The 23,771-nt window shown below is 41.1% G+C and overlaps 1 protein-coding gene and 2 long non-coding RNA genes across 7 annotated transcripts in view; 1 reads left to right on the top strand and 2 right to left on the bottom strand.

The window, feature by feature from the left end:
- etv4 (ETS variant transcription factor 4) overlaps window positions 1-18,398 on the top strand; it is a 39,901-nt gene extending 21,503 nt beyond the window's left edge. For all 4 annotated transcript variants that reach the window (XM_082545171.1, XM_082545169.1, XM_082545170.1 and 1 more), the window contains 8 exons: window positions 5,546-5,675; window positions 7,098-7,280; window positions 7,377-7,792; window positions 11,655-11,723; window positions 12,287-12,334; window positions 13,770-13,942; window positions 17,103-17,204; window positions 17,878-18,398. In XM_082545171.1, coding sequence (XP_082401297.1) covers window positions 5,546-5,675; window positions 7,098-7,280; window positions 7,377-7,792; window positions 11,655-11,723; window positions 12,287-12,334; window positions 13,770-13,942; window positions 17,103-17,204; window positions 17,878-18,105 — 1,349 coding nt within the window. In that variant the 3' untranslated portion in view covers window positions 18,106-18,398. The remainder of the gene's footprint in view (window positions 1-5,545; window positions 5,676-7,097; window positions 7,281-7,376; window positions 7,793-11,654; window positions 11,724-12,286; window positions 12,335-13,769; window positions 13,943-17,102; window positions 17,205-17,877) is intronic.
- Window positions 1-22,922, bottom strand: part of LOC309713504 — a 51,554-nt gene extending 28,632 nt beyond the window's left edge. For both annotated transcript variants that reach the window (XR_014278596.1, XR_014278597.1), the window contains exons 1-2: window positions 22,613-22,922; window positions 22,209-22,297 (exon numbers count right to left, since the gene is read on the bottom strand). This is a non-coding gene — a long non-coding RNA (uncharacterized lncRNA). The remainder of the gene's footprint in view (window positions 1-22,208; window positions 22,298-22,612) is intronic.
- LOC309713505 lies at window positions 12,642-13,837 on the bottom strand. Its single transcript, XR_014278598.1, has 2 exons — window positions 13,751-13,837; window positions 12,642-13,234 (listed from the first exon to the last, which is right to left on the bottom strand). It is a non-coding gene; the product is annotated as an uncharacterized lncRNA (long non-coding RNA).
- Window positions 22,923-23,771: the final 849 nt, after the last annotated feature.

Raw genomic sequence — 23,771 nt, 5'->3', positions numbered from 1 at the left:
TTTATACACTCCTGTGCATGAAATGTGGAAAGGCATACACATCACTACACTCGCATACATTTATTTTACCGTATATACTTCTGTGTTATCTCAAAATTGTCTGATTTACAACGCAAAAGCTGTTGTGTACTGTATCTGTCTCTTGACTTCTAAACACCTTTCAGTTTCCTCCGTGATCCATGTTTAAGTTCACAAACTGTCCCTCCCCCTAAAACCATGAAATATGAGGGTCTCTGTGATGATGTAACATTTAACAAAGCAGTTAGAGGAGGTTATACTGCCCCAAATAAAAGCAGGAAGAGAAGTGAACGTGGAAGAACATAACTCTCCCTGGATCCGTTTACAAGACTGCCAGCACCGTATAAACTTTAGCTGCAAATTTGACATCATTTGGACAGAGAGATTTACTGTGATATACCAGAGAGTTTGTAATAGTTGGGGGAGACCAGAGTTTGTTTTAATGACTATTCCTGGAGCTGGATGTTACACTTATTCCCAGATTATGTTTTAAGATACACCAGCGGCTTGGCTTTAAAGATGGCAATGTCCCAACATTTTTTTTTATTTTATTGTGGCAATCCCCAATTTTTCATTCTAGCTCTAATATATCAAAGTTTTACTGTGTCAAGAAGAAGATTTTCTGCATGCACACGTGCACCTTAAACAATATACACTACCTGGGGGGAAAAAAAGTCCCCACTTGGATTTCACTAAGCAAACAGGTAAGAGCCTTCCACTGGATAATTACTGCAGTGAATAATATGTTTCAGCTGGCAACAGGTTATTTAACCCCAACTGATGCACTCAATAGCTTATTTCTTAAAGCACCATGTAGGAAGACACATCCCGTGTTCGTGGAAAAGATGTTATTCCACGTCTGAAGAGTTAGTCATTGGTGGCCCGCATCAAGTGATGAAAAAAAAAAAAACCTAAGAAAATCTACTGAAACAAATAAAACTGAGTTAATAATGCTGTCCATTAAACCTGGAAGGACATAGTGGTGAATAATAGTCATCTCTGAGAAATAAATGCAGTCAGAAACTGGAGGTTCATTAAACACTTGGTGAAATAAAATCATTGAAATCAGCAATAAAACTCTTGATTGTGTTTAACAGTGAAATTAAGAACATTTCCACGCTCACAGTGTAAAAAGAATTCGAGGGATTGTGACTAAACAGCTGTGTAGCCTTAAGAAAACCACTTATCAGTGAGGCTAATCAAAATTAAAGGCTTTAGTTTGCTTGGGGAGCATAAACGCTGGACTCTGGAGCAATGGTAAAGAAAACACTGTTTGGTCTGAATCCAGATTTGCCCTGGTCCAGACCAATGGATGCCTCTGGGTAAGAAGAGAAGGGGATAAAGTGGCGTTCCCATCACGCCTCGTGGCTACCGTACAAGCCAGTAGGGGCAGTCTTATGATGTGACCTGAAATGAGGTCAGAAAAAAAAGACCAGGTTTTTCCATTTTAAATGGAGTTTTCTTTTGTATTCGCTGCTGGCACAGACATACTCCAGGATAATAATGCCAGGATTAGTTCAACTCAAACAATGAAGAAGTGGTTCAGGGAGCATTTTCACTCATGGGTTTGATACTACAGATACAGGGATGTGCTGGAGAAGCCATTTTTAGCTCCAGTCAGCCCAGTGGACCACTTTATCTAAAGCAAGTCAATATATTAAAGACTTAACTGGTCTTAAGGGTTAATTACAAAAACCCACCCTTTTCCAATTACGTAAGTACACATGTGAAAACTGTTAGAAGTGATACATTTGGCTCATTGTATGATGTCTGAAGCATCGCCCGCGGGGGTATTTCTTTTGGGGAAGAAAAAACAAAAAGAACTTTCTTTGTACAAGAACTCTATGACAAGTTTCATGAGAAATTCGAAGCAACAAAATGTCCACAAACGGAAACAATACAACTTTGTGTGCTTCCTTAGCAGAAAGATACAAAGTGGCCCGAACCAGAAAAAAAGAGAGGCCATCAGAGCCTTACAGGTCCTAAAACTGATGTCATGGTACTCTTAAGAACTAGATTGTAATAGCTGGGGAGTAGCACACATTTTAGCATAGCTGAAAGAATTAAAAAATGTAAGATGATAAATTTGAGTAATGGAGTGCAATCTGCCCCAGGGCACAGGAGATTTGGCTGCTTAAAATAGGCCTCTGAACACTTATGTATAGTAAACAGTCCCCAGATTTCATAAATCATTGTCACTTGTTAGTGTAGATAAACATTAACAATAGATAGTGTAGATGGAGCCGTGTTTCTAAGGGACCCAGCATGTTTAGGCCATTGTCAGCACAATGCTTTTCCAAATCACACGTTATCATTCATTGCAAGTGCGATTGTGTTCCTTTAGTGAAAATGACTGCAGATTCTCTCAGAAATTGCTGTATTCATGTTTCACCAACTCTGTGTGTGTGTCTAATTGAAGTCCCCATGCGACAGCAGTCACACTCGCAGGCAAATTACACAAACACACAAATCTGCATGGTGCTCATTTACCAGATTAATTAATATTCCAGAAAGGTCACACACAAATAACTCAAACGCACACACATACCCAGACCCTTCTGAGTACAGCTGACGCCGTTACCCGGCCGGTCTCTTTGAAATGGAACATCATCATGAACTGAAAGCCACATCAAGGGCAATATTCCTGCCAATCGCATTAGTGGCTCTGCTTGCTCCGCGCTGTGAGTGGACACTCTCTGAGGATTGTCTGCAGTTCATGACCAAGACAGAGAAAGATGGGGATGTCAACAGACAAACACTGCTGTATTATTAGAGCAGCGGTCATGTGCCACCCTCTGTGTGCTAGCAGACAAACTGTCGGAGACTTAGAGGAGGCTGGAATCCCATCGCGTCTGTCTGGGAAATCTGGGTAAATGCTCTCTAATCCTGTTGATCCTCCACTAAAGCCAACACTTCCTCACCTGCCTGCCTGCCATGGGAGAGTAAGTACAGACCAAAAATAGGAAGGATATGATGATGAGCAGCGCTCTGAAATCACATAATTTATCATTTAATGTGTTTGCTTTCTCAAAGGCATTCAGGTTAAAGTAAAACAAACACTCGAACAGGAATTGCAAGTTTGAATCCACAGCAGTTGGCAGAGGATTTTGGATATGCGTAGGTGTTATTGAAAATGTTTAAAAAGGGTATTTGTGACACATGCTCAGAGAGGGAAAATAATAAAGGGCAGGGCAAGGTATATTGGACAGCAGTTGATGTCACACCCTGTAGTATATTTTTGTTTTGTTTCTTATTTTACTGTAAATGGGACCATATATAAAATGTTCTGCTGTGTGTGAAACTAGTGAGTGAGAAGCAAAAAAACTCGGGTGAATTGTTGGCATTTCCAAACTTTTTTTTTATCAACTAAATATTATTATTATTACTTTAGCGATAGCGTTGTGTAAAGGTATTACACTTGTACAGTCCTGCAAAACTAAGTACGTCCCATTATTCAGTAACTTGTAAAAACCACCTTTAGCAGCAATGTTTTCAGGTAATGGTTTTCTATATGATTTCATCAGTTTCTCAGGTCACTGTGGAGGGACTTTAGCCCTCTTTTCTTTACAGTGTACATGAGTTCATCAAGGCTTGCAGACATTTGTTTATATCAGTTTTAATCAGGTTTAGGTGTGGATGGCACCACTGCATCCATCTCATAGGTTTTTCTGTTGTAGATTTGCTGCTGTGCTTGGGATGACACTCTTGTATGTCTCTGTTTGGCCCAAGCTTTAGCTGGAGGGCAGATGGCCTCAATGACTGCAAAACAAGCCCAGATCATCATATGTTGTATATTGTACCCAGACGTCTCTACTTTGGTCTTATCAGTCCAAAGGACACTGTTCCAGAAGTGTCGTGGTTTGTTCAGTTGTAACTTTGCAAACTTGAGCTCTGCCACCAAGAGGTCGTCGCCTGGCAACCCTTCCAAATAATCTGTCTTTTTCTAATTATACTCTCATGAACGTTAACATTTAACACACCGAGGCCTGTAGAATCTGAGATGTAGCTCTTGACCTTTTTTTGGCAGTTTGTTAAGCATTGAATGGTAGGACTATGGGGTGGAATTGTGTTAGCACACACCGAAAAGCTTCAGACCAGCAAACTGACAAAGCTTCTGAAGAGTCCTGCAAAATAATAACTGTTTTCATGTGACTACATATGTTTGTTGACCGAGTGTACAACCATTTAATGAAAACTATTTTAATGTTGCCATTTTATTTCTTTTTTAAGAAGTAATACTTCCAACTTCCATCTTAACAGCAGATCCCTGAGGCAGTTTGTGGTTTATGTCACTGTAATGTTGTGTCAGTTTCCATTTTGTTTCACTTTCTACCTCCTGCTTTAGTGGGACAGTCATTTTGGGCTTCATTCAGTAGAGCCAGACTTCTTTTTCCTCCTCTTTTTGTGAATGGACGATGCTATATAATTACCTGGGTTGAGCTTTCAGTGTGGTCTGCTCCGTCAGCTCCACACCCACTGAACACACACCCACACCCACACACAAAAGGGATACACACTTTTATGCACGCAGCCCACTTAGAGACTAGCCGAGATTGCTAATACACACGCGCGCTCCTGCACACATGCGCACACTTAAATACATGCCTCCCCAGCTGGAAGTGCGCAGCTGCTGCTGTTTACCCTGTCGGGACCAGAAAAACATCCTGTACAGTTCTCCGGGTGAAAACCTCCCCTCACATAATAAACACAAGCCCTCGGCACATTTTGAAGCTCCACTTTGGGTGGTTTCTGTGGCTGTCGAGGCAAAGGTCCCCTCCAGCAGTCTGGCTTGATGGACAGTTTGGTGTGTTAAAGATTGAGTAGATTCCTTTGGGGGATCATCATATGGAAAAAACATTTAGTTAAAAAGAAGCTGAAACTTTTTTTTTTTTTTTTGTAGCACATGACACATTATCAGGTTATCTGTTATCGCTGTCTGTGCTTTCTTTTTTATCTCGCCATCAAATGCAAAAAAAGAAGGATACAAGCAAAGGCTGACATCTGGATACCAAATCGGAAAGAATGCTGAGTGTATATGCCGTTCTAACAGAGCTGTGACATTTGCTTTCATCGCTCCATAGACATCTCTCTGGCCCGTACAGTTGTTTAACTTGAAGTTTAACACGAAGCTTAACTTTGAAAGAGGAAGTTTTGACTGCTGTTGTGTCTGGAAGAGCGAAGAAAAGTGGGCGAGGACACTCTGCGCTTTCAAATGACTGCTGGAATGTGGTCGTGTGCGAGCATGTGTGCTTTTGTGTGCCTGTCCCTGTCAGTGTTTATGTAAGTGTGTGTGTATGTGTGTTTATACGTGTCTATCTGCTGCCCTGTGTTTTGCAGTTGACAGTCACTAAAGCATCTAGGCTGGCATGTAAAAGAGATTCCTGTGCAGACAGAAGAATTTGTTTTTGCCGTTTTTGCCTTTGAGCTTAATAGCAGTAGTATCAGGGCAGGGCTGGATGACAAAAGAATATACAAAAGTTGTCCTGTGTGTGCGCCAAGTTTCATCTCTGTTTACTGTCTCTTGTAGCGGTGGCATTTCACAGCCCTCCAGTCACCATCAAGAAGGAACCGCAGAGCCCGGGCTCCGACCCCAGCCAGTCTTGTAGCCACAAACCGAGCTTCAGCTACCCCAGTGGAGAGCAGTGCCTTTATGCCAGGTATTTACTGTAGTGCATGTTTAGTCATGGATGACTTCACCCAAATAAAAACGGTGCATTCAACTTATCTTTATCTCACTATGAAGATAAATTCTTGGTTGAATCTGTCGAACTTTTAATATTTTATCTCTGGGATTTCTTCATCAACAATGCCATCAAACATCAAAAATTACCTTCATGATTATTCAAGACAATCCAGACAAAACGGTCTTGTTTCTTCAATATAGGATAGTTTCAGTCACAGTAAGTTTTTTGTACAACACCTTTAAAAAAAACAAACAAAAAAAACCAATGGAGATCACAAAAGTAATAATGCAAAAAATAAAACGTCAATTAAAATAAAGAAAATATGATGTCATGTCACGAACTTAAGTGTTTTGAAGCTTGATATACAGGAAATCACTGCAAGCCTCATCCCCCTCGGGCAAACTGTTCAAAAGCTGAAGGGCAAAAGCACCGCCACCACCGTCGCCTCTAAATTTAAGCCTCGGCACGCAACAGCACAAACAAAAGCAGTGTCACCACTACTCGTGCTTTGGTGTTGTTTTTGGCTTATGGTTGACACATTAGAGAGCTGCTCTCGCTTGACGTGCGCTCGACTCGCTGCAGTCTAATCCTGGTAGTAAACCTGAACAACACTGGAATAAGGATACAAGAAGTCAAAACAGGGAGGAAAAGTTTGAAGGTGGTGAAATTTTTCTGCAAACTTTCCAACTGTAGCAACAACTTCTCTGTGATGGTGTCATCTGTATCAGAGAGATCTCTGTGGAGGGGAATCAGCAGGCTGGCACAGACTTGTCCCACGTTGCACAAAATGGGAGACAACACCAAAGTGTGCAGTATACCAGCAGTCATTGCATCACTTTTGTAAACGCTGCCATGCATGATGATGACAATGGCAAGTCTTAAATTGCCTTTATCACATCTCCCAATTTTGTGAACTTGCCCGCTCAATGGGGCCAGTGTGGCTGACCTGGAATCAAAAGTGTGCAACCAAGTCCGCGGCTATAAGCATTTTTTCTGCTAAATGATGGGCAATGAGTAAGCACACCTCAAGCAATGAGTATTTGTGGCAACCGTAACAACTAATTTCTGCTGTATGAAAGTGGGGGAGGAACTCTGAAGTGACACAAAAGGATGATTAATTGCCTCCTCAGATATTTAGACATCCACTCTTACCAAAGACAAAATAAATGCTTATTTTACTTTTTCTCTCAACAAAAGTGTACAATGACCAAGCCCAAGTTGGTCAACCCACATGTAAACTCTTATCACACGTTATTGACTGAATCCCTGCACATGAACTCTTGCTTTGTTTGTTGTATTCATTGAAGAAACAGCTCACCCCTGTTGTGACATGTGTAGTCATGCATGGATGTTTTTTTTGTCATGAGTGTATTCATGTGTTATTTGACTTCACAGTGCCTATGAGCAGAAAAGGGCAGCAGGAGGAGCAAAGAGCTCCTGCCCAGGGACCCCCGTGTCTCCCATGCAGCAGCATTACTCCCCCAAACCTGCCACGGCCGGACGGCCCGATGCTGGTTACATGAACCCAGGTGCCACCTCCCAGCCACTTCCCAGCAACAGTTACCCCATGAACGCCAGGTGACACGGCACTGAAATCTTACCATTGGGAATTCTGGATATTATGTTGATTTCTCCTGACGAATGCATCCTAAACTGCCTTATTTCATTTCCCAGTTCCAGGTTTCAGGGACCTTCAGGAGACCCCATGTGCCCTCAGTTCCCCCAACCAGCGCAGGCCTTTCAGCGCATGCCATCTGCCCCAGCTGGCCACTGCACCACTGGTGGAGGTGGGGGTGGCGGTGGGGGGCCAGGGGGCGGTGGTGGTGTTGGCTACCATCGGCAGCACTCTGACCCCTGCATGCCTTACCTGCAGCAAAGCTTTAAGCAAGAATACATGGACCCGCTGTATGAGCGGGCAGCCCATATGGCGGGGCCGGGTCATGTGAGTGGACAGGGACACGGGCATGGACACGGACACAACCATGGCCATGGACCACACCAACACCCACAGTTACACTCGCACCCACATCGGTTCCCACCAGCCCACATGATGGTCAAGCAGGAGCCCACAGATTACACCTATGAACCAGGTGAGCAATAATGACACTCATCTGTCTGAAACGCATCGTTTTAGCTCCTGTCCAAGGACCACCAGTAAAGACAAACCTGCTCTGATTGGTCAGGTGGAATTCCAAAAACAGGACAACACTGTTTAAGCACTTGCTCTGCTAACAAAAACATTTTAGCAACACTAAGACATTCTGACATCTCCAACTTTTCTTCTAAGTGATCCAAGTAATCAACACCCAATTACTGGGTGTTGATTAAAGATGTCAATGTTCAGGACTTAAGCAATGCCGTGGACTAAAAAATGACTTGAAAGTAACAGCTGCTTTAGTCAAATTTGTTCCACTGTTTAACAAATTCAACTGAAAAATATGTAAAAGAAGAGAAAAGCTTTATTTGGGACTTCATCCATCTTGAAATGCAGTGGATGTGACCACAGAGATTAGGCGAGAAGGAAACAGATGGGAAAGTGAGACACATTGTGCCAGTATGTTACATAGTGATGGAGATAAGGACCGTATAAAAAACCTTCTCTGCAAACAAGGCATTGCAGGCACAATGATAGTGTTTTTTTTGTTGTTGTTTTTTACTGGGAGATTATAACTCTGTTTGGCATGGACACAACTGTGTTTTCTTTTTCTGCGCATGTAAAGGTTTTGCACAAGAGCCAAAAGACACAATTGAAGAGTATGCTAAAATTCTTTTACTCTATTAATTTCCAAGACCTGGGTGGCATGTCCTAATCTTTTTTGTCTTTTGGTCCAGAAAATAGTTCACAACCAGTTAATGGTCATATTAGAGGAAAAAAAGCATTTGAGGGACTCAAAACAGCAAATATAGAGCATTTCTCCTTGTTAGACTGCTTGCGAATCAATGGGTTGAAAACCCTCCCCTGTGTACATTGCTTACTCTAGAACAAAATGTCCAAAAGGCAAACAAACTTCTTCACTGTATCTGCACTCCTACTCAACTCCCTCTTAGCCTCCAAAACTCCTCCTTTCAACCCTCTGACACTTTGCAGTGAAAAGGAAGAAAAAAAAAGTTTTTTTTCTGCTGTAGCTACACCCCTCCCTCCCTCCCTCCCTCCCTCCATCCCTCCTTCCTTCCCTCCCTCCCTCCCTCCTTCCTTATCCCGCTCCCTCCCTTCACCGCTCTCTGTGAGAGAGAGGCAGAGGAATTTCATTGAGAAAATGGAGGGCACTGGAAAGACTAGAGTCCCCGGTGGAGTGCTCCAGGGTTTCATGTTGCACCAGCGGCTTCCTTTTTCTGCAGGCAGATGAACTCATAATGGAAAAATGAGCGTGGCCACAGTAACTCGAACCTCTCACTGGCCGGGCTTTGGGAGTGGGTGAGGGGAGGGAGTGGAAGGGTAATGGGGGAGGTAAGGGGTGGGGTAGCCAGCTCAGGCACTTTAACAACAAGCACTACCAGCATTCGAGTATACAAAGTAGCTCTTCTGTTGGCTTCTCCCTGAATCTAAAATGAGCGAGAAAAGTAACACGTAGCATCCTCGTTCACCTGTATTAAAATGGCTAGAGGGCTGACAGCGGTCCACATGTGCTGAAAACGGCTGAAATCCAAAGAAAACAGAATTTCTGACTGTCTTGACTTGCTGTTTTTACAGTAACAATGACAAGAGTCACACAACCTTGAGAAAGAAATGGGGGAAAGTACCAAAGGATGTTTTTCTGTGGATAACTGCTAGGTGGAGGAGCAAGTTTTATTTGGTGGGGTTTCCTTAAAAGACTCTCTCTGATATGGGTTTTAACCAATCCAGAGGCTGATCTGACATGAAAGATCAAAGTTTATCTTTATTTTTGTAGACGATTATACAACAAGTGACTGGACTGTGTGCAGGATAATAGAAAGTGACAGGGGCCTAAAACTTGGATGTGATTACCAGTAAATTTTCTGCACTCAAGAACATGTACTCTCTCTCTCTGTTACTGAGCAGTGTTTAACATCTGTATTGAAAAGTCAGTCATTGGATCTCAGGTGGTCTAAAACAGCGGTCCCCAACCCTCGGGCCACGGATCGGTACCGGGCCGTGAGAGTTGTTGCTCAGGTGTGAAATTATGGTTTTCAGGTTTTTTGTAGTTAACTAGGTTTCCCTGGGTCTTTTCCCGTGTTGTAGTTGTGTGTCTTATTTTGAAAGGAATATTTATGGGTTACCATAGCGACCATAGAGCGCTAAGGGGCAGAGAGGAGGATGTTACTCTCAATGTTGTTGGCGCACTTCAGGAGGACGCTCCTAATAAAGTTACACAATTACACCGAGAATTCACGTTTATTATTATATTTACAAAATACCACAGTTTGTGTCTTGGTCGTATCATTTTATTTTGTTGTATTTATCCGTGACACCTTAAAAGTCGGTCCGTGAAAATACTGTTTGTCATTAAACCGGTCTGTGGCTCAAAAAAGGTTGGGGACCGCTGGTCTAAAAGAACCTTTTTCTTTTAACACGTCAATAAAAATCCAAAAGCATTCTGCAAACATTTAAATGGAAAATGATGTTTCTTTTAGGCAGCTGAATTGGAGTCTTCACGATAGAAACCGCATCCCAAAAATCTCCTAAGCAATGATTGAGGACAGTTGTTATTGCCTTTTTTTTTTTTAAGTGATCAAGTAGTACATGCTACATACTTGTCGATTGATCTTCTTGAGCTTCTTAATGTGCAGCATACAAAACCCAGCCATGCCAGCCGCAACATCTGCAAGGTTGCATACATACAGGCAGGTCTGAAGACATACTTTCCTTCAGTTATTTGTTATTTTCTGCTGAATTACAGTGTCACTGTAAGAAATTCTATCCCAAAATTTTGATGTCAGAAGCACGTAATGGAAAGCGAGTAATAAAAAACACCACCAGTGTTTTCTTTCACTTTGCACAATGTGAACAATGACAGTCAAATGCCGCAAGTATACAGTCTCATTTTAAAAGCCGGGTAGATAATGAGACTCGTAGTTTCACATACAAATTGGCATTCCATCGCTTAATCACTGCTATTGTGTTGAATCAAAGATGCAGAATGGTCATGCCACGGAGCAGACAATTAACCCCAGTGCTCTCACACCCAGTCTACCCATCAATCCCTGGTGAGAGCCTGCCATCTCTGGCAGACATATTATTTACAGTATGATCGAGCGCCGCTGCTCTGGAATGGAGGTTTGATTTTCCCCAGTGGCATCTTATCACAGTCGCAGAGCTGCAGCTGCATTCCCCAGGAGTGAGTCACGGTCAGAGCCAGAGGCAAAGAGCTGCACCTTTCAGTTTTATACACTTGCTTGGCTCATTGATACAGTTGACAGACTGTAAAAAACAGACAAACAAGCTCTTATAATAGGCAATGAGTCACCTTTTTTTGTATGCTTAGCCAAAGAAAGAGAAAAACACACAGACAAAGGTTAGTGGCTCGGTCACAGGAAATGGAAAACAATATTCTCACATTACATGTGAAATGCACTTCACAACTGTCCCAACTTGCAGAGAATTTTGCCGGAAGGTTTATGAAGAGCAGTGTAAAATCTATATCAGTGATTTGAGCGAGCCAACGATGTGCCCAGACAAAGTGCAGACACTGTATACTGTACCACTTTTCTGGTCTGGTGCAGGTGCTTGCTCATGGCCTAAAAATACCACCAGGGACAAGAGAAGTGATATGATAAATGCAGCATTTGCCCTTGCAGGTCACAATGATCCCACTAAATCCAGCTAATACACCCACTTTTCTCAAACAGGTAGTGCTTAGGAAAGCACATTAGCAGCCATCCTTGCATTTTAATTTGACTTGACACCTTACAGGGATTTCTAAATGGTACTTTATGCCATAATCTAAATGTCGGTTCAATTTGTTAACCTGTAGTTCGTTGTTTCTGTTACAGATGTGCCTGGATGTCCCTCTATTTACCATCACAATGAGGGCTACCCAAACTCCCAGCATGGCAATGAAGGTAATGTGAATGTTTTGCATTCTACTGCAATAATGCCCTTTAAAGGCCTCCAATAAAAGTTATTATGGAGTTAAAGGAATTTAAGTGATGTCAGTATACAGAAATTGCATGTACCCAATCTGCCCTGTCTCAAAAGCTTTATCTACTCTGGTTAGAGGTCTGCGGTCATTGGCTAACCGGCCTAGAGTGTGCGTGCTTCCATTGGCCAACCAGTGGTGTGTCTGTTTCCATTGGCAGAGGCTCTCGCCTCACCCCTGCCTCAAGAATCCCTGAATAAACATAAGTCTTAGAAAAAGCACACTATTTCCCCAGCAAAAAGGAAAACAAGCCCTCCCTTCTTTACCATTGTTTGCAAGACCATTTTCGGCAATTTGAAATCTCATTCAGATGCACTCAGCATATAAGATATCACAGGTCTAGTATACTAAAAGGACATTAATGTTGTGAGTTATTTTGGTTGAAATATATTTAAAGCTTGCCACTGGTTCCAGATGAACAACCTTGTTGTGCCAGGATGAAGTCCATTTGAAATACTGACACAATTCTCCCCCCTCGTCTCTTAGGGTATCTGTTTGAAAATGACTCCCGTGTGGTTCCAGAGAAGTTCGAAGGTGAGCCTGCTTACCACATATCCCCTCTGCATGCACACACACAACTTCAAATGCACAGCACACAGGTGTTACTTAGTGACAACAGGAAGAAAAGAAAATCACAGGAAACACAGTCACTTACTTCAATCTCTTACATGACTGATTCTCTGCCAGAAGTAAAAGTACCCCCAAGGGTATCACTACAGTCGCTGTGGGGGGACATGAAAGGATTAACTCAACTATTACAATTTTAGTGAACCTTAACAAGTTTGAGAAGAAAGGTTAATGGTTTATTTAAAAAAAAAAAAAAAAAAAAAAAGTAAATGGCTAAGCAGAAGAAAAAGAAATGCGTTTAATGATGGTCAAAAAGCAAGAAAGTGGTATACATTTGAAATTTGCTGCAGAAAGTGAATTGCACTTTAGAATCGAAGTGAACAGAGCAGCAATAATTATTATTTACACGTCATTTTAATGTTCACAGTGTACTGGCAGTATGGAGTAAAACAACGTCTAGTTTTTCTTACACAGAAGCCAATTTTTCCCATTTTATCTGCATGCTAATTGGTTAATGTGGGGTCATGGTGGTTGCAGAAAATGAAACTGCTGGAAACCGAGGTACATCATAGTACAAAAAAAAAAAAAAGTTGGGAACTACTGCCTTACTGTCTATCATATTATACACACATCAGAAGGATCCCGGTGTCCTCAGAAACTGAGTTAGTGGGTTTGGTTTCCTTGTACCCTCCAGGCAGGGCTCCTCTGTCACAGAAACAAGCTTTTCCCATGGTGTTGTTGGTTATTGATGCTAAGGGAGATTGAGTGAAGAGCCTGAGGCCGTCAGCACTCGTTGAACCAGTCAAGTGTGCAAGTTCTCTGAGAGACGACAGCAGTAACTTAGCTGTGCATCTCATGTTCCAACACCTGTGTACAACATATCAAGTACCTGGTAAACAACCGAGAACCAAACACCAATCAGTGTCCATTTACCTTACTAAGTAGTAAGCTTGATTTCTTTCTTTTTGCCCTGTACTGCCCCTTACTTTTATCTCTATTTGCCTCTAGTTCAACATGCTCTGGCTTTTTTAGCTGCAAGCTGACATTTATGGGGATTTGGGTTTATGTGAGTATGCAAACATGGGGGGGGGGGGGGAGAATCAAGATTAGATGACCTACGGATGTACTTATCCTACTAGAATTAAGCCACTTTTGGGCTGTTAGGGGTCAAATGTTTCTTGTTTGCACAGCAAGAAGTACTTTAGACCATAATTTAGTGATTGAATCTTAATGGTCGGATGCATTAATGTGCTGAAAATATATCAACTATCACATTAACTGGCTGGAGATAAACCACAGTGCACATAGGGCAACAAATCTCTAAATTCCTGGTTACATGAAATAGATGGAAAGCATTTTGACGCCTATAAACATACTGAGTACCTCTGTATTCCTCGTCCAGGTGAGGTGAAGCAGGAAGGGGGTGGTCTTTTCCGTGAGGGTACACCTTACCAGCGCCGTGGCTCTTTGCAGCTCTGGCAGTTCCTGGTGGCCCTTCTGGATGACCCAGGCAATGCCCACTTCATCGCCTGGACAGGCCGCGGCATGGAATTCAAACTAATTGAACCAGAAGAGGTAAGTCTGAACTGTAAACGACCTTTTTTTTTCTTCAATCAAAGATGGTGGGGAAGCGTTGTCTGTAGGCACTATAATCGACCAGGCTAGCCATCATGATGTCACCCACTGGTCTTACTATTTTAACCCGATTTGATAACAGAGGATGAATCAGACTGTGAAACCACACACTCATTGGCTAATGATTTGTAACTGAAACGGTATTATCTACTCTGGTTAGAGTCTGAATGATCATCCTTTCTAACTATTAGAATGACCATAAATTGCAAACAAAATTAAGGGGCTTCCACACCGAAAGCGATTCTCTCATTTCCCGTTTTTCTTGTTTTGTACTTGACAGTTGATTATAACCAGCAGACAGGATGTGGCTGCTTAGAAAAGTGTAGTGTAGTGTAGTTCCCACATCACATGTCTATTACCAGTGTCCTTCACCATCACTGGTAGTCACATGAATTTAAACTAACGACTAAGCCCATAAAATCATCAGGAAAGAGTTCGCTGGCATCCCAGTAAAAGTGAGTCAATGGTTGTTTCCAAGACTTCAATACAAAATGAAATTCTTTGAAACAAGAAGAGCCGCCCCCTGCTGGCCATTACAAAGAACAAAGGTTTAACCCTTTAAAATCGATCGGAGCAGGCACGCTCTGTTTTGCGTAACTATTTTTAAATCCTGGTAGCTCTGCAACCACGTAAGCTAGCGCAAAAAAATTTTTTGCATATGAAACCGGAGTTGTACTTACATCTTATGCCATCAGCCTGCCCTAAGTCACAGTTTCCTTCCACATATAGCTTTGCAAAAACTGCATAAAAAGCGCTTGCAGGAACAAAAACATAATATTCAGAAACACGCTTTGCTGATCCGATCAGCTGTTTGTAACACTTCCTATGTTGGAATAGACGTCAGCGCGAACTTTCACATGTCTGCCATGACCTGCCCGAAACCGGAAGTGGCGTCATTTTCGCGGAAATGTAGTTTTTTACCATCAGGGCCTCATGAGCCTATACTGGTGTTTTTGAAAGTTATCTTTGACTTTATGACTTTCTGTGTCGTTTCTGGGATGCTTAGGACACATATTGCACTGTTGAAAATAGTTTATTTTGATGCATATGCTGTTTTTTTGCAAATTTGCACTATAATATTTATTTTCGTTTTTCCTGCAGTGTATAGAAATTGGTGTATTTCAAAAATAAAACTATGAAGACACTCAAAATAAATTTCCTGTGGTGGGAAACTATTTTGTGCAACTTTTTTGTATTTACAGTTTTGAGGGATAAGCCTCTTAAATTTCTCTAACTAGAAATATATGTTAAAAAAAACAAACGATTTTCAATTCTTTGGTAGTTTACTGCACTTTTTTGCAATTTATGTAATTACTATGCACTTAATGCAGACATATTATTAAAATTTAGGCTGTAATGGTTATATTGATGTATAGCAACTTGAAATGCTCCCAAAAATGGCACTACAGCATGTAAAAATATAATATAAGCTCTGGCGGACTTGGTTCTATGGTAGGTCTTAAAGGGTTAAGGCACAGCGATGCTTGCTAAACTTTTTAAGGTCCAGTAGTCATGTCCATCTTTTACACTTTTGTTTACAGAAGTACAGGGGCAACCCTTCAGAAGCTCATTCGATCAGTGCTGCAGGTCTCTTCCTGTTAAACAGGAGTTCTTCCTTCCCACAGTCACCTAGTGCTTGTTCAGAGGGGACTGTCTGATTCCTGGGATTCTCTCTCAAATGTTGTAGGGTCTTTACCTTAAAGCACCCTGAGGCAGAAGGTGTTGCGCAGCACTACATAAACTAGATTTAATGCATCTTTGAAAATGGCCATACACAGATGCAGAGGCTGTCTAGCTCTTAAGAGAGACATCTTTATGTTTCAGTTTGCTAAGTTCCTTAGACTTTAATATCCAGTGAGTGTCAGACATATGTGATCTCACTTTGTTGGGTAACTTTAAAAGAAGTTCTAGTTTAACTGGAGCTTTATCTGCAGTAACAATATCACTTTAAATGTTTGAAAAAAAGACTACTGCGATATAAAATGCATTATTTTTAACACATTACTGTGTGGCCTTGTCCACTGATAGTACTGGTAGTGATTGTGACATTAATATGATAAGGATACTCTTTAAATAAATTTAGTGAGGGTTTGCTGTAATCTAGGTAGCACCTTCAATGAGAAGGGGGATTTGGCCACTTTCCTCATAGGCCTATTTTCTGATCCATCTTCCATTAGGCCCCCATACATTATTCAACACGCACTGGATTGATAAATGAAGGACAAGCACTATCACAGAAACATCCAACACCCCTGTTCTCTCTCACCTCCTCACATTTCTTAAGTCCAGACATTTTTGCAATGTTTAAGTCTGCAGTTTGATTGGATATCAGAGCGCCTCCATTTAGGTGGGCCCTAATACAGACAGGCCTATATTGTGTTTTCCATTATCTTTTTACTGTACATTAAAAATGAATGGGGTAAGAGTTTTACAAGCGCAATTAGAGCTGAGAGCGCACTCAGAGATCAAACGGGGCTGCTGGGCCACTGTGGGATACAACCTGTCTTCCTGAGTCATGAATATCAATGCCCCCCCCCCCATCCCAAGCTTTACGGTTTCTTCCTACATCCAAGGTGTTTGTCAACAGAAAATTTATCCACTGTTGCACAATTCCTTGATTTATTTCCCCTTGTGTATGTGTGTGTGTGTGTGTGTGGTGGTGGTGGTGGTGGTGGTGGTGGTGGGGGGGGGGGTGTTAATGTGAGGCATTCATTTTCTATAAGAGGCAGAGCTGCTTTATCAGCCCAGGGTTCAAATTTTGGGCTGCCCCTGACATCCCGCCCTGACTCCTGTTTCACTGCAAACACTGTGGGACTCTGGTTGCATTCAAGTGGTAATGGTTACATAAAAAGGAAGTGAATCCACATGTGAGGACTCGCCCTGGTCTTGGCATGTTGATACTGTCGAATTTAATAGCAGAATGAAGTTTGGCTTGCTACTGAGGCCCTCTAGTGGGCAACCTGTGGAATTAACTACCTGTGTCCAACTATTAGCGCAAAAAGACTCGATCTTCTTGAAATGTAATTTGAGGAAGGTTATGTTTTACACTATTTAAAAGCATGCAAACACATTTTTAACTGATTTATTTCTTCTTTCTCAGGTTGCCAGGCTGTGGGGAATGCAGAAGAACCGTCCAGCCATGAACTATGACAAGCTCAGCCGTTCTCTGCGCTACTACTACGAGAAGGGAATCATGCAAAAGGTACAAAACGCAGCCAGCACTAAATCTACTGGGAACCAAAGTAATCCCACATAGGTTTTCAGTACAGCGCCTCCAGTTGTCAGAGGGCAGTCAAAGATGCACAAAAGTGCCCTTAATGTCAGTGCCTGATGCATTGGTAAGTTATTAAAAAAATAGACCTCTTGCAACTTGTCACGTATGAATGTTTGCAAAGGAACCCCTGGATTTATGTCTAAGTACACTAAATACACTGATTTGCTTTGTTTTCACTCAGTAAAAGGCTGGAGAGGTGCTGATTTTGAGATTTGCCCTTTGTCTAAATATCACCACACACTGGATGCTCCATAAAAACAGGAACATAAACTCTCACACCAAATATTCCGAAAAGGCATCTTGTGCATTTGTCTGTGACAACTTAAGACAAAAAGTTAGTATCTGACGCCCTGGAATAGGAATATACTCGTGCACTCGTCTTGCTGGATAGCTAAAGAAAAGGAAACAGTTTGGTGTTCTCGTTCAAAGTGGATATAACACATTTCCAGCACTTTTATATTTATATACATCTCTCAATTTTCTCTTATACTGAGTGCTTAGTCTCTGCAGCCCTCAGAGGCTACAGAAACTGTGAAATATTAGTTTACAAATGCATTCGTATTTCATTTTAAATAATCCTCCTCTCTCTCTCTCTCTCTAGGTGGCTGGGGAGCGCTACGTTTACAAGTTCGTTTGTGAGCCCGAGGCTCTAATCTCCCTGGCCTTCCCCGACAATCAGCGACCCAGCCTGAAGGCTGAGTTCGAGCGCTACGTCAACGAGGAGGACACAGTGCCTCTGTCGCACCTGGACGAGGGGGTGCCTTACACCCCGGAACAAGCCCCTCAAAACATGGGCCCTCAGCCCTACTCCAAAGGCTACATGTACTAAAGCCAGCCCCAACACGCCCTCCTTTCTACCCCACCTTCAGAGATGTTCCCATTGTACCAACCCACCATCATACATGCCCCACAAAACCCCATGCACCTCTTGCACATGCCCACCCCATCCTCTTGTATATAAGGATATGGTGTTTTTATTTTAAATTAATCGCATTAGGGATTTTTTTTGGTTTTGTTTTATTTTTAAGAGCTGTATTCCTCTCACATTCGAGGCTTATTCAATCCATAAACCTGACTGTGGTTGAAGAGATTGCTTAATAAATACTCATAATAATATTCAAACTGAAGTCCTGAGAATTCTTTAACACAGCTGAAAGCAATGTTACTGAATAGTGATGAGAATTTTAATCAAGTGTTTCTTAATTCAAATTAGACTGACCCGTTGTAGCCAGGTACTATTCGTCATTCAGGAGGGCAGTTTAAGGGATAGTTGTAAGGGTGGAGCTGCACCATCTGCTGCTAAAACTGGTTATGGTACCAACCAAGGTATGGCCGCATACCTTTGAGCTTTAAAAGATGATATTTTAGCATAACTGAAACATTCTGGTTCATAGTGGGGAGGATAACATTTGTGAGGTGGTGAAACGTTTTCGTTTGGAGACAGCAACACAAAACCACAAAGATGAGGGGAAAAAAAACAAACTGCAAAAGCTACCTGTTACAAGTTCAGTTGTAAAATGTCAACAGCTTTCTGGCTAAATGCATCATTTGGAGTTAACTAGCACTAAAACGATGCAAAGTCTCTACAGACACACTTTAAAACCCAAAGAGCTTTTAACTGGAGGTAGCAATAACGATTGCTACCTCCATTGTGTGCCTTGAAATTCTGGCTTGCCCTTCGATGTGCCTCAGGCAGGACGTTTGAAAACCACTGCAGAGAACAAAAGAAGTCGATTACAGGTGTTAGGCACCAAATTCAAGAAGGCACACTAAATCATTGCTTACTAATATAATAAATGCCATTTGAACGTGATAATTCATCTGACTCCATAATGTTATCTTAAAGTGACTATATATACACTATTTAATACATACTATTTATGGCCAGCTGTATAGCGTAGTGGCAAGACTACACACCTTTGGAGTGGAGGATCACAAGTTCGGATTCCTTTCTGGGGGCATCTGTATCCATAAAATAAGTAAGGGTCGGTGAAACAACAAGTAGCTCACTGTTCCAACATGGTATGGCGAGGGGGAGCCAGGATGACAGGTCAGGGGGGAGATATCATCACCCTGAACTAAGATTGATTGATTGAATCAAATAGCTTGATTTAACTTTAAGTAAATTACTTCTAAAAAGTACTGGTAGGGTTGTGGACTTTGTCTAGCATACCGAGTCATGTCTGGGTCCATATCTCTGCAGCACACCATGGGTCATGTACTTGATTGATACACACAAAACTGATAAATTAACCAACTTGAAATTAGGGTTGCTAATAGATGCTAAGGCTAACAAAAAAAAGCAACTACTTTGAAGTGGATAAATAGCCCTAGAGAGAAAAAGTTCCAAGTAAGATCATATACAGTTGTGGTCAGAAGTTTACATCCACTCATCAAGGCACTGAATGGTAGTAATTTCTTTCAACTGTTTTCAGTGTGGAATAACCGTATAGATTACACAGACCCAACAAGAACTGGGTTCCTAAGTTTTAATTTATTTTGGGTTTACTCCAGTCCTCACCAGATCAAAATCATACATGCAAGATGAATTTTATACAAACACTCACTGAAATCTTTTGTTTAAAGTGGTGCTGAAGGGATTACAATGTCTTTTAACTTGACAAGGCCATTAAGTTGTCTTAAGTGATCATGATTGGCTACAACTGGTAGTTTTTCTTTGCTAGCATAAACTGACTGCACTCATTGGATTGACCAATACTCCGAACAATAGAAAAGACCAAGGAACTCAGAGAAGATCTTTAGGTATTCTTCTAACCTTGGCAAACTATCACCCTCGGAGACGAGAGGAAATTACTTGGGACATTCAGGAACAACCCAGGAATCAACCCAGGCCTGCTATGAACTGGAAACTGCAGAACACCAGTGTCACTGTCCAGTGAAGTGAGTTTTACATCACCATGGACAAAGAAAGAAGCCACTTTTTCAAAATTAGCACCTTTAAGCTCAGCTGAAATTTTCAGCTGCCTACATGGACAAGACAAATGTGTTTTGGAGTAAAGTTTTATGGTCAGTTGAGGCAAAGACTATTTCGCCACAATGACAAGAGGTATGTGAGGCTTTCAAACTTAAGAGCACCGTCAAGCACGGTGATGGCAGCATCATGCTCTGAGGCTGTTCTCATGCCATTGGTACTGTTACATTGCACAAAGTGGATGAAATAATGGAGGAGGACTACCTCCAAATTCTTCAACATAACCACAAATCGCTCGATGGTTGAAAACTGGGTGTCCTAACAGGACAATGACCCCAAATATACATCAAAACTAGTTTGGGAACGGACAAAGCAGGCTAACATTAAGCTTCTGGAATGGCCTTTCAAAAGCCCCGACCTCAGCCCTACTGAAAATTTGTCGACTGCGCTTAAAAGCCAGGTTCACGCCAGGAAACTAACCAGTTTAAATAAACTGTGTTAAGAAAAGTCATTAAATATCGACAAAATTATGCCAAAAGCTTGTTGATAGTGAACAAAAGTATCTGGTCAAGGTGCAACTTGACATTTCACCAGATATGAAATGTCAAGGGGGATATGTATACTTTTGACCCTGTGTTTCTTAGAGAAAATCAAAAATAAATTCACATGCAACTAATTCTTGTTGCTTTAAAATCACTAAAGATGCATGCTATACAGTCGTTCCACTTTCCATTTTTCTCACCAGGCATTGTGACACTGTGTTGGCAGTGATCTTCCAGTGAGTCTGAACATGTGTAAATTTCCAGCTAGATCCATAGAACAGTCTTCATTTTGTTTAATTAAGATGAATTGCCAAGATAATAAACTTCCCAACAAGATCATTGTGTATTAAAGTATGAGTCAGAGGTAGTGAGCAGGGCTGGAAGGAACTTGTAAAACCTCAGAGACCCCTCAGGCTGCTGAAGACAAGAGTGCATTACGCCTCTGTGTGCCAGTGGAAAGTCAGAGGAAGCCCTGATAATCATCTCCAGCTCTGAGGTCACAATGGAATAGGCCTGGCGTAGAAGAGAAATTAGAGTTTGATTTCTTTAAATTTCAAATCTCAAACAAGAGATTGGTGGTGTTGCATTTTAATTAAGTTTCCGGCTGGAAGTAGGTTTCTTTCAAGGATGCTTGAGAATTATTGCAAGAGAAAGACACTGCAAAGGTTACACAAATTTTGGAAATGTTCATATGTGGGCATTTTGAAGATTTAAAAAAATCCAGCTGGTTTTTGTTGATTCCTACCAGTTACATTTCTCACCTTGCTTAGTCAAGAGGAACACATGGAAGGTACTTAAAACTGGTCCTCAATCGAGGTTTGCCACTTAAATTTGAGCTATTTTTCTAGCATTTGTGAGCTCTCGAGACTATAAATATGGGAGATATCCACAGGGGCTGAAAAAGCATACGTTCTGTTAGAAATTAAAATCAAATCAGTCTGTGTCACAATCTAAAGCCAAACTCACAGCACAATTTTTCTATAAGCAATTTTGAGCATCAGTGCAGAGTGAGGAAAAACAAGCTACCCTGGATGTTTTTCTTTTTTTGCAACTCAGTGCAGAAAACCTTCTAAGTGCATTTTGGGTAAACCTTCAGAGAGTTGTCTTGTGTGATGTGTGAAACGTCTGTGTGACTATCTCCTGTACTTATGAAGTTATGTGAAAATGCTGGAAAAAGCAAATAAGGCAAAACTAGAAAGTACCACAACTCCTAAATATTCAGAGTATGAATTTTGCATGGTATCATTAAATATGGTTAAATATGGTAAAGTTATTGTACGATAATTGTAAATAATTTCTTTCTGAGGGAGTCAAGAGGGAATTCTTTTAGATTTGGTAGATTTCATATGAAGTGACCCTTAAAGTTTCCATATGTAGGAAATAACACATAACAGAACTGGAAAATGTCAGTAAGTAAGAAGTACATAGTGTTCACATGGATAATATCAGACAGTATACCTTGAAAACTGTGAATGACGTCTGCTGACCATTAGTCTGACCCTCAGGAATGGTGAGTACCATTTAACCACCTCCATCCGTTTCATCATCTGCAGTTTGAAAGCATAGAGTAAAAATGTATCCTGCAGTCCAACTTCAATTTAATTTTTTTGCTGTTTTTTTTATTCACACTCCTGACTCACTAAAATATGGAAGCTTTTTTTTTAAAGGAAATACACTGACAATCAAAACAAAAGGCCGACAACACACCCAATGAGACTTTTCTTATGCCAAGGCCATTATATTTAAGTATAAGTAACCAATAAAGCTATACTAAAAACGAACTTAAAAAAAACATTTTTAAAAAGTAATAAAACAACAGCAGCAAATGGATAAAAAATAATAATAATTTAAGGAGTACTTACTATAAAGACGGCTCAATTTTCTGTCAGAAATGCTTTAAAGTCTTCAAATGTTGGGATTCTCGGTAAGACTGATCACAGATTCTGCTCCAACACAGCAACCTATGCTCAGCAGTTCATCCTAACTTTACACTCCTAGGACGAACTTTATCACACATCTTTACAATTAAGCAATGTCAAGATAACTAATTATGTCTTTATGAGTAATGTTGTCATCAAGATTCTCCAGCTCTGTGCACACCAAACACAAACGTGCAAGTTGTTACACGTCAAACGCCATTTCGCTTCTCGTGATTGAAGCTAAATGTTTCAGCACTGCTGCCCCCTGTTGGGCAACTCTACATAGCTCAAGGTTAATATGCATTAAGCAATTTTTTGGCTTATGCGCTTATACTCACCTAGCCTTCACGTTTTATTTTTAACTCATTAATAACCCAATACTATACATATATATATATTGATAATCCCATTATTAAAAATATATTGTAAGTGGCCTGTGGAATAATTCTGGTAATGAAAACCTCTGGTTACATTTAGTGTGTCTCTTTGTAAACATCCTAAAGTTTTAAATCTTGAGTTTCCATCTTCATATAAGACTTTTCATATATTTTCTTAGGTGTCCTTAGGTTACCTGTTAGCTTGTTACCACCGCTGATTCTTAATCCCTAGCATATCCACCCTTAACATCAAAGTTATCAAATTGATCTTTTTCATGCATTTTTAAACATCCTCATTCAAATTTCTGTAATTGTTTTTCTTCTATTAACTTCTTTGGCTCATTTTTATTCTCCTCTTTGTGCCTAGCTACAATACCACAATTTCCCCCTCGGGAAAATTTCCAGTGTACCATTCTCTACCTTCGTAAGAAGAGCTTACGAGTCAGCGGTGTTACTGATGGTTGTGAAGAGAAAGCTGAGCTAGAAGTTAAAGCTTTTAATTTACCAACTGATCAGGAAGAGTAACTTGGACATGCAGAGGAAGCTCAGAGCAGCCACCCCACCTTCCCATCCAAAACAAATCAGCTAAGGTGGTTTGGGCATCTGATGAGGACCTCTCCTGGATGACTCCCATTGGATGTTTTTCTGGCACACCTAACCCAGAGATCTGTCTGGCATTCGGCATCCCTCAGGAGGAAGGGAAAAAGCTCTGACTCGACTTCAGA

The sequence above is a fragment of the Aulonocara stuartgranti genome (genome assembly GCF_965226115.1).
Source record: "Aulonocara stuartgranti genome assembly, chromosome: 8".
Lineage (NCBI taxonomy): Eukaryota > Metazoa > Chordata > Actinopteri > Cichliformes > Cichlidae > Aulonocara > Aulonocara stuartgranti.
Note: the sequence above shows the minus strand (reverse complement) of the source record. Positions and strands in the feature narration are given on the sequence as shown.